Source organism: Centropristis striata, chromosome 24 (genome assembly GCF_030273125.1).
Source record: "Centropristis striata isolate RG_2023a ecotype Rhode Island chromosome 24, C.striata_1.0, whole genome shotgun sequence".
NCBI classification, from domain to species: Eukaryota; Metazoa; Chordata; class Actinopteri; order Perciformes; family Serranidae; genus Centropristis; species Centropristis striata.
In genome coordinates, this window is record NC_081540.1 from 16,969,459 (window position 1) to 16,980,155 (window position 10,697).

The window sequence follows — 10,697 nt, forward strand, 5'->3', positions numbered from 1 at the left end:
CTCTGTCAGATCATCATGCCACATGCCCTGCTCTCATCCTGCTGGTGTTTGCTCTTTGACTTGCCTGTTTATTTAACTTTTCTGACCTGTGTGCTGGGTCCTGCAAGTGAGCATGCAGCACCGCTCCAGGACGCCGTTATTGCCAGCAGACACTGTGCAGCATTCACAGGTTCACTGCTACGTCAAACTGATCTTATGTACCTCGATAATCACCCCCCCACCGGCGAAGCAGTGCTCCCAACTTTGTTGCTAAATTTAGCAACTTTTCGGACCCCCTTAGCAACTATTTTTCAAGAAAGCGACTGGGGACAAGCCGGAGGCCGGCTCATTGAGAAGAGACTCCGTTAACGGCAGTTAGCTACAGTTAGCTCTGCAGCAGTACAGTGTGTATGTGCTGCTGCTGCAGGAGGTGTTCACTTAGCGATCTCTGTTTGTTTACAACAAGCACCGGACACTGTGCGTAGTTAGCGAAGCCGGTTAATTCACAATCACTATGTTTATGATCGGCAGAGACGCTGTGCATAGTTAGCCATGCTGCTTTGTTTATGATCTTACAGTGGAAACTAAAACAGTTTTAGTCGTGCAGGATATCCATGCATGGTGTGCAAGTGGAAGTTAGTCACTGACAGCAGGTTTTTCAATGCCAATCATGTGGCAACATGATAGGGGAAGGTCTCTAGGTTTTTGGTTGAGCTGTCTGTCATGATTCCACGCCCCTCTCAGTTGATGCCATGCCCTCCATGCTACATTTGGGTCAAAAGTTTTTTCTTTTAAACTGTAAAAAACAAGATCTGAATCTGAAAAGATAAAACATGCAACTGAAAGAAACATTATGAAAGTGAAAAATGAAAATGAATAATTCATTCAAAATAATTACCAGAATTGAGAATAGCTGTATTTAACCTGGAAAAAAAACATGTTCACTTATCTTTATTTTGAATACGTTGGTGTATTTATCCAAATTCAAGATCAAAACTTGACATTTCAGTTTCAGATTTTATGTTTTCAAGTACAAAATTTTTGACCCTTATCTAGCTCCATAGATAATGACAAGTGATTTACTTACACTGAGGGGGCTGGGTGCATTCGCCTGGAGCTTTTCCCTCTGTAAAAGACACAGTCATGTCAACAACAGTATGTTTCTACAGTATTTTTTGGTCATTACAAAAATTACAAAGTTAACTGAAATACTATCTTGAACTTACCAGCAGGCTTTGGTGGATCATATTCACTGTCTTCTTCCGCTTGTTTCAGGACTTCCTGATCACGAGCCAAACCTGATGCTGCATCCTGATATACATCACAGCTCGCATGCTTTCCATTGTTCTCTTTTACAGTTTGACCCAAACGTGTTAACAGCTCTGAACGTTCAAGGTTCCTCAGCTTCAAGTATCTGTATCTACACATTCTGATCAGGTCTTTTAATGGCTGGTCTGGTTCATCTTTGTCCATGAAAGCTGAACTCTCCTCTCTGGGTGGTGATATCAGAACCAGAGAATGATCAAATGATTGATCACTGAAGAGTTTCAGGACTCTGCAGAGCTTCTTCTTTTGTTCCTCAGTGAAGTCTTCAGGCTGAAGAACCAGCAGGAACACATGGGGTCCACGAGAAGAGAGTCTCACACAGTTTTCTACATGTTCTGTCAGTTTGTGTTCAAAGATATTGGGATGCAGCAGATCTGGAGTGTTGATGAGAACTATTTTTTTCTCCTCTAGCGGTCCACTGAGTCTCAAACAGTGGTCTGGCTCATCCTCAGTGTTGAATGCAGTCCCTCCCAGTATGACGTTCCCCACTGAACTCCTATCAGACCAGCTGTTCCCCAGCAGAACAACCATCACCTCAGACACTGAAAAGAAAACACTATTAGAAAAACCTTGTTGGTGTAGACTTCAACCAAAATAAAAACAACTTATAAGGAAGTCACAACTTTTTAAGCAAGCAAACTTGCAATTATTCAAATAAATTTTACCCACCACCTCCAAACAGTGTACACTACTCACAATAAGTTAGGGATATTGTGAGGTCCTCAGTGGATTTCATACTTAAGGTGTTTGTGTCACTTCAGTGATTTTAGGGATAGGGAGGCAATTGTATTAGGGTGATAGACACAGCTCATTTTGTGTTTTCCACGTAATGGTCTCACTGTGTACAGTGCGCCTTACATATTGGGCTAATACCAAAAAATACAAAAAGACAACCCTTTTCAATGTGGCATCAATTTCAACATTCTGGGGGTATAAAAAGCTGGCATTGTCAGTAAGTCATTCCCAGTTCATCATTCAAGCAGCCATGAACACACGACGTCACTTAACGGATGAGCAGCGCCACCTGGCCATAGCACGCCTTCAGGTTGGTAGCAGGCAGTCAGATGTTGCTTGTGAACTCGGTGTGTCTCAAAGTGTCATCAGCAGACTTGCAGCAAGACACCGAACTACTGGCAGTGTTCGTGACAGAGCCAGGAGTGGAGCCCCACGAGTGATGGACCGCAATGATGACCAGTACCTCAGGACCTATGCACTCAGACACCGTTTTGCAACTGCCACACACCTGCAGGCCCGTTTACAAGAAGTGAGGGGTACTAGGGTTTCCAGACAAACCATTCGCAACCGACTTCACCGCTTTGGCTTGAATGCCAGACAACCGTTGCAGGTGACTCCACTGACACCAAGACACCGCCGTGCCCGTTTGCAGTGGGCACAAGACCATGTGACCTGGACAATGCAGCAATGGTCTACCGTCCTGTTCACTGATGAGTGTCGAGTCACCTTGCACAGAAACGATGGTCGTCAGCGTTGCTGGAGAAGGCGAGGTGAGCGATACGCCGAGGTCAACATGGTCCCCAGGGTTCGCTTTGGTGGAGGAGGTGCAACAGTCTGGGCAGGCATCACCAGTCAGCGCAAAACCGATTTGGTGATTGTAGAAGGCTCAGTCACTGCACGTTCTTACCTCAGAGACATCATAGAACCCATCATCATCCCCCAATTCCACCAGCACACCCCCAACTTTCTGTTCATGGATGACAATGCTCCTGCACATCGTGCCAGAATCGTCACAGCTCGACTTCAGGAAGTCGGAGTGCCTCATATGGTTTGGCCAGCAATGTCCCCTGACCTGAACCCCATAGAGCACGTCTGGGACCAGCTGAAGCAGCGACTGGATACTCGTACCCCACAACCACGTGACCTGGCAGAACTGCGTGTAGCACTTGTGGAGGAGTGGAACGCATTGCCTCAGAACACCATCATGAGGCTAGTTAGGAGCATGAGACATCGCTGTCAAGCTGTCATTGCGGCAAATGGTGGAAACACACGCTACTGACTTTGTCAATTTTGGTTATTTGGGGCTACCTTTGTTATTGTTTAAATTGTTTGGGTAATAAATATTGCAGTAATGAAAATCGTGCTTCTTCTCATTCATTAATAGTAATATCAAAGGGAACTATTAGTTATTTCATTAAAATTCAGACCAAATAGGAAATGCACTCATGTAAATAACAATATTTGTTGATCTACAGAAAAATAATTCTGACTCAGTTCTGTTTCACTCACTGCTAGGTGGCAGCCATTTATTGCTGCTGCTGCGCTTCAGTATTTTCAGATCATCTGTCACTGTAAGGATACAGAAAAAAGTTGCTGTTGAAGATGTGCTCTGCCTTTAACCTGGACCAAGTAGAGTCTGTAGGCAAAACTGGTTAAAGCAACATATGGAGAAGATTGAATAACAATGTGGAACATCGTTGATGATAAAGTTTATTTTCTATATAGGGCCAGATCACAACATAAGTCATTTAAGGTTACCTTTCCTAGATATCTTGTCCTTTTATTTAACAAACTAAATAAGCTTATGTTATTTATCCTATAAACACGACGACATGTCATTTCTGTCTCGGTTGCTTTTTTACAATTCTCGTCTGCTCTCTATATTGCGCGTGGCAGATTTACGACCCGATGCGCGCACACAAACACATGTGCGCCAGGGTTTCCACCGAGCTGCCCATCCCGCTTCTCTGCTGCAAAAAAATTCCAGCATGATAGAGAGACGCCTGAATGCCTCCCTGTCTGTATCAGTCCCGCCCTACATCATCTCTCCGTGTGCGCGCCAAACCAAATACCAATACCATCCACCTGTCCGGGCCGGTCGCAGGTGATCCAAACCATCCAAACACACCGTTCTGTTAGCATTAGCTGACAAATAAAGTTGTTTTAATCACAAAAGGCTAAACTGTGCCTAACAGTCTCAATTACTTCCTATCGCTAAACACATGCTGCTTTCAAAATAAGAGTGCAGTGTGTTAACAGAATCCACCACAGAATTTACAAGAAGACTGTCAAAATAAGATACCTTAAATAAAACATACGAGAACCTTTATTGTCCTTTACAATAATTTATCAAAATATGCAATGATTGAGATCAGTGTATATAATGGAATAGTGGCATTAGAATTTGCGAGAGGCGGGGCGTTCCCGGTGGCACACCTGGTAGAGCGCATACCACGGAGGCCCAGTCCTCGTGAGTGGGCGGCCCAGGTTCGAGCTCGGAGCCCTTTCCCGCGTGTCTTCCCCTCTGTCTCCCCCTTTCACTCTAACATCTCTACTGTCAATAAAGCTATAAAATGCCCCCAAAAAAATCTTTTAAAAAAAAAAGATTCAATTTACGTAACGTAATGAGTTTGCTCTCATTTAACACTCAAAGTGCACAAGATCGATGCATTTTACTTAAAAATGCACAGAATTTTCTCCGGCAGGGGTATGCATGTTGGAAAATATGTGTTTGCTCACACACTGATTCACATAAAATATACTTTAAATTGGCTTTTTACATTCTTCCTGTTGCCTTTTCTTATTTTCCTGATCTCTTTTCTCCCACCACTCTTTTCGTTCACTTTCCCAAGCCTCTTGTTTTTCTTTCATCTCTTTTGTTTTCTGCTTCAGCTCTCTGTCTATGTTTTCCTTTGATTCAGATTTGATTTGTTTAATTTTTATCTTCATAACTTCACGTTTTTTTTGCCATTCCAGTCGCTCTAGTTCTTCTTGTCTTGTCCTCTCCCATTCTTCTTTTTCTCTCCTTTCTCGTTCTTTCTTTCTTATGTTGACTTCTTCTAGAAGCTCTTTAGGTCTTGTTTGTCCCTCCTGTTGTCTCTGTTTATTTTGTTTCTTCCATTGTTCTCTTTCTGTTACCTCCCAGTTCTTTTGTTCTTCAAGTTGTTTTTCCATCAGTTTTGTCTCCTTTACAATTTCTTCCATTGTTCTTTTCATCTCTTGTATTTCTTCCTCATGTTTTCTCTGAAGTTCCTCCATCTCTCTCTGCATCTCTTCTTCCTTCTCCTTCAGGATCTTCTTCATTTCTTTCTGTATCGCTGCCTCGGCCTCTTGCAGCATCTCATTGGTGTGGCAGCTGCCTCCATTTTCCTTCACCATGGTGTCGATCTTTGTCATCAGCTCACTGACTTGTTTCTTGTTGTGTTCATCATAGTTATTGAACACATGGTATCTTCCTCCACAGTCAGAAATCAGACTCTTAAAGGAATCATCACATTTTTCTTTAATGTAATCTTCATTGGACATTTTGTCAAGCTTTAGTTTGTCTCCTCCAGTGAAAAGAATGATGGTGAACTTCTCAGCATTTTTCCCAAATCCTTCCTTGATCCGTTTTATTGTCTTCTTCTCCTCTGATGTGAGTCTGCCAATGTGTAACACCAACAGGAAGACATGTGGTCCTGGAGCCAGAAGACTGATGCACCTCACCATCTCCTCATGAATCTCTTGATGAGACAAAGTTGTGTCAAACATACCAGGAGTGTCGACCACAACGACAGGACGACCGTCCACTTCACCCTGTGCTTTCTGACAAAACTTGGTGACTGATCTTTGACTTGATTCAGCTTTAAACTCCTCTCTTCCTAGAATGGTGTTTCCTGAAGAACTCTTCCCACAGCCGGTCTTCCCTAGCAGCACAATCCTGAGACACTCTGGGCTCTGCTTGTCTTCATCACCTGTAAGACAAGAACAACATGAGTTAAACAATAATAAAATTATAATTAAAGCTGCAAGCAGCGATGAATGGGTGAGAGCAGAGTGGAGCCGTCAGGGGAGCCGGCCATGCCGGGTCCAGCGATCATCGGCCGCTGTAGTGTAAATCCGTTGAAAATTTATAGGTAATATAAGAAATGAATGCATGACATGACCTGGCAAAAGGTAGGATTTCAGTTTTTATGGGAAAGGAAAAACTCATTAAACAAGTCAGCTTAGCATATCCGAAGTGGATGCTCTGGTTGATACGATAACATTAGAATAGGAATCTGACCTCCTAAGTGTGCTCTTATATCAAAAGTGGAACATAACAGGAAATTACAGGACATTGAACTTTAGTTACACAGAAATAATGACACCCGAACCTGGAAACTAAAAAGACAAGACAAGGCGTTGTCTCCTCAGTTGTTCTGATCTTTGGATTTGTCTGTCACCTTTGGCATCTGTATCTGTTTTTGATACCTACAAAAAAACCCGCACAAGGCTGTAATTCGAATCTATCTGGTCGTCAAGTGTTTTTTTTTAAAGATTTTCTACGACACCGCCTCCCAACAAAACCTATGACAAACAGGCCACTGTTACGAAAGGGGGTGTGACCAGGTTAAGGGGGCGGAGCGAGGCAACTAAATAGGAACTCTCTGGCGAGTGCGATGACAACTCTGAAAAGAGTGTACGACAAACGGGAAATTAGTTATGAAAGGGGGCCTGGTTAGCGTAAATGGGCGAAACAAACAAATAAGGCTGTCTCTGCTGAGCACACTGACACCTCATACAAGCCTCGACGACAAACGGATCATTAGTTATGAAATGGGGGAAATTCTATGAAATTCTATGAAATTCTAATCAATAGAACAAATAACATACTTGCAAATATGCTAATGACATGGTGTCTACTTCTCTAAGACATAGAAAAGTGATTAAAATAAATAAAGTACTTACAAATGATGTTGCTTTCTTTCAGCATCTGAAGTTCAGCTTGTTGCATATTGATACATTTCTCCTGTTCTATGATCTTTTCGATTTGGGCATGTGCATATGTTGCTGTTGTATAGCAGGATGTTTTCTCCACAGCATCCAACAGCTCTGGGATCTGCTGCTGGTCCCTGATGTTGAGGACAACATATTTTCCTCCACAGCTCTGAAGGAACTCCTGGATGTCTTTGTTATTGACAACATCTGGAGGTGTAGGATCTGACTCCACAGTGAACAGAATCATGGTGAAGTCATTGACTCGAGAGCTGAAAGTGTTCTGGATGGTCTTCAACTCTTTCTTGTCTTCATCAGTGAGGGGATCCAAAGGAAGGACCAGGAAGAAGGCATGGACGCCCTCAGGATCACAGAGAGAGATACACCTGAATGATTCCTCCATCACTTCCTCCTGAGGTTTTCCATTCAATGCAGGCAGCTCCACCAGGGAAACCCGACGTCCACACACCTCTCCCTGATGTTTAACACACTCTGAGCTGGAGACTGAATGAAGCTCTGTCTGACCTAAAATGGCCTTGGCTGCTGAGGTCTTCTCTGCTCCGCTCCTCCCACACAGAACCATGTTTAAAGCTGGTTTCATGATGATGATCGTTTCCGAGAAAGTAAGAAAATGTCCGTTGTTTTCTTGCACAATTTGCTCAATTTGCTCCATTAAAGGTTTTCGTCCATCTTTATACATGATGTAGCATCTTCCTCCACAGTCTCTAATGAGACGTCCAACTGTGAAATTTGCTTCATGTTCCTCATCTGCCAAGATGACCATTGAGTGTTTAAGGGCATCTCGACCAAAGAAACTCAGGATGGACTTTAGTTTTTGTCCGTTCTTTGTTGTTAATTCAGAGGGACTCACAAGCAGCAGCAGAACATTTGGTCCAGGAGAACAAAGGCTCACACAGCCTCTTAATTCTTCTCTGACAGCTTCCACAGACAGACTGAACAGGTCTGGAGTTTTTACTACTGTTAAAGATTTTCCTCCCCACTGCCCACAGATTGCTACACAGTGTTTGATTGGGGTACGTTCTTGGAAATCAAAGTCTTTGTTACCAAGGATGAAGGAGCCAAGTGATGTCTTTGGAGGTTCACTGTTTCCCAACAGCACAATCCTGAATGCTGACTCTGTGATACAAAATGAAAACTGATTCAGTGTTTCCAACCTATTAGAAATAAAGTCAATTTGGGGCCTGCAACGCCCGCAAATGTAATAATGCCCACAAACATAATAAACCACAAACATAATAAAAATCTGCAGCTCTTAATGTAATAATCCCACAACTGTAATACATTTTCCATAAACGTAATAGCCGCTGCCTACTACAAACTTAACACGCGATTTCCCAAAAATGTACTATTACGCTTGCAGGGACTTACATTTGTGGGCAAGTGGATATCTTCAACTTTCAATATTGTAAGAACTTCCCACAAATGTAATAACGCAATTAATAATGGATGTTGTGGGGCGTCCCGATGGCTCACACTGGTAGAGCGCTTACCATTAAGGCCGACTCCTTGCTGCGGCGGAGCCGGGTTCGAATTCACTCCCCTTCTGTCACCCCCTTTCTATCTGTCACTTTCAATAAAAAGCATGAAAAATACCAAAAAAAAAGTCATCTTTAAAAAAATAAAATAATGGATGTTGTGGTTGTTGTTGTTGTTGTTGTTTGTTTGCCTATACACACACTACTAATACTGACTGTGGGTGCAAATTCCAGCTGTTGGCTGGAGTTTAATATGTCAACACAAGCATCATTACGTAGAGATATTTTCTGTGTCCTCTCGATTGTGTTTGTTGATGTTTCTACTCGTTAGATGTGAAAGTTAGGTATCTGCGGTTAGCGACTGTTGATAGTATGTCGACACTGTAGCTTTATAGTCTTAACTTGTTAATATGATACTGTTATAATGGTTGGATAGTTTTAAATTGATTCAGATTTTATTTTGTTTCACGGTCGCTACTGATCCAACTCACCACCAGGTGGTGATCAGGTGACAGCTCTGCTCTTCTCTTTACCCGAGTGTCCAGAACATGCTGTCGCAGATCGTCAGATCTGCGACAGCATCGATCTTTGGCCTAGAGTGCTCTGGTGCCAGGTACACTTATGAGCAACTCTATGTTCGAACAAGGTGTTTGTTATGGACAATCCATGACTAGCACAGAAGTTCAATAACAAAACACCACTCGGGTTCAGATCGGGCAGGCTGTTCCTCCCAATCACCCCCCTCCAGGTACCATCATTGTTACCCACGTGAGGGTTGTCTCTTAGAAGAACTATAGAATCCCAGGTGGTACCCCTTACAGGACACCACCCAGAGACTCCAAGATGGCCGGGTACTCTGAGCTGCTGTTCGGTGCATACACACAGACAACAGTCAGAGACCTTCTCCTTGCGACTGGGCAAAGGAAAAGGAGAGAGTCCAGCCTCTCTCCAGGAGTTTGGTTCCAGAGCCCACGCTATGCGTGGAGGTGAGCCCAACTATTTCTAGCTGGTAACGATCCACCTCCTGCACAAGCTCGGGCTCCTTCCCTGCCAGCAAGGTGACATTCCACGTCCCCAGAGCTAGCCGCTAAAGCTGGAGGTTAGCACGCCCAGGTACCCGCCTTCGACTACTGCCCGGCTCACACTGCACCCGAAAATACCTTTCTTTGAATAATAGGCTAATGTGACTGATATAATTTTCACATGAAAAAGTTAAATTGTCTTGTTAAAATCCTTTTCCCTCATTAAAATCCAGAATCAAGAAATATGCAATATATGGCATTGCAAACATTCAAGTGTAGGAACAATATGAAAACACATTTTTGAGTGGAGGGGGCTTGCGGCCTTAGTTGTGGATAAAGTAAAGTTGAAAGAACGTAGTAGACTGAACAGGATGAATTGATAAACCTGTCACAGATATGTTTCAGCTAGAGCTAATTGTTCTACTGTTCCAATAGTTCTAAAATATAAACTATGGGCAACAGCATGCAACCTGCCCGATGTCTCAGAGCCCTACAGATGAAATAACTACACCAATGTGCTTGGATAGTTTTAATTTTCTTCCGTATAATATTGTGCCTGTACAAAACTGAGTCTTACAAGTCTTATGAGCAATACCATTGAGAATATTTTTCATACTGAGGTATGCAAAATCACATCAAATAAAAATCAACTTAGTTCCACTATATTATGTGACAAAACTGTTTGTACACGTCAAGCACGACATTTTAGAACGATGGATCCCAGAAAGATCACATTTGAGGTCAGAGACCAACTTAGAACATACTATATGGGCATTCTGGCAAACTTTGATAAAACATAGACAAAGTTCAGACCTACTTTGTTTGATCAAATGTGTAATATGCTGAAACAGAGAAGACACATTGTTATCTAGACAAATAAATTCAGACAGAACTCACCAGGTGCTGCAGTTGCCATCATTTAATTCTGCTGGAAACAGTTAGAAGCCTTAACCCAAGAACCTAAAGAAGAATAAACAGGTTGACATATCAAGATGTTTTTTGTTAAATAGCCACACTTAATACTAAATAGTATTTCAGCTGAGTTTGGTCTCCCTCTTCTGCAGTGAGAGACTAAATTCTCAAACAATTGCTTTTCTTTTGCCCCCTGCTTAAATTATATGTTACTCAATTTTATACAGTCTATGGTTTCAGCTGGAAAGACACTGATATTATTTATAATAAA

General features: G+C 42.6%; 2 protein-coding genes across 2 annotated transcripts; both read right to left on the reverse strand.

Annotated features, from left to right (window-relative positions):
• Nucleotides 1-1,058: 1,058 nt before the first annotated feature.
• On the reverse strand, nt 1,059-1,836 carry LOC131962590 (GTPase IMAP family member 7-like). The gene is made up of 2 exons (XM_059327538.1): nt 1,206-1,836; nt 1,059-1,105 (listed from the first exon to the last, which is right to left on the reverse strand). The coding sequence occupies exons 1-2, from the start codon at nt 1,834-1,836 to the stop codon at nt 1,059-1,061; spliced, it is 678 nt and encodes a 225-aa protein (XP_059183521.1).
• A 2,601-nt stretch (nt 1,837-4,437) lies between these two features.
• On the reverse strand, nt 4,438-10,430 carry LOC131962591 (GTPase IMAP family member 8-like). Its single transcript, XM_059327539.1, has 4 exons — nt 10,412-10,430; nt 7,024-8,133; nt 5,179-5,984; nt 4,438-4,476 (listed from the first exon to the last, which is right to left on the reverse strand). The coding sequence occupies exons 1-4, from the start codon at nt 10,428-10,430 to the stop codon at nt 4,438-4,440; spliced, it is 1,974 nt and encodes a 657-aa protein (XP_059183522.1).
• Between the last annotated feature and the right edge of the window lie 267 nt (nt 10,431-10,697).

Excerpts from the sequence above, each read along its gene's own strand:
- LOC131962591 (XM_059327539.1), bottom strand. Across the intron at positions 5,985-7,023 it reads GATCATAGAACAGGAGAAAT|ACAAGCAGAGCCCAGAGTGT; the intron begins GTATCAATATGC and ends CAGGTGATGAAG. Across the intron at positions 4,477-5,178 it reads AAGAACAAAAGAACTGGGAG|GTGTGCCACCGGGAACGCCC; the intron begins GTAACAGAAAGA and ends GCGCTCTACCAG.
- LOC131962590 (XM_059327538.1), bottom strand. The coding sequence starts at position 1,836 with ATGGTTGTTCTGCTGGGGAACAGCTGGTCTGATAGGAGTTCAGTGGGG. Across the intron at positions 1,106-1,205 it reads TGATCCACCAAAGCCTGCTG|AGGGAAAAGCTCCAGGCGAA; the intron begins GTAAGTTCAAGA and ends TGTCTTTTACAG.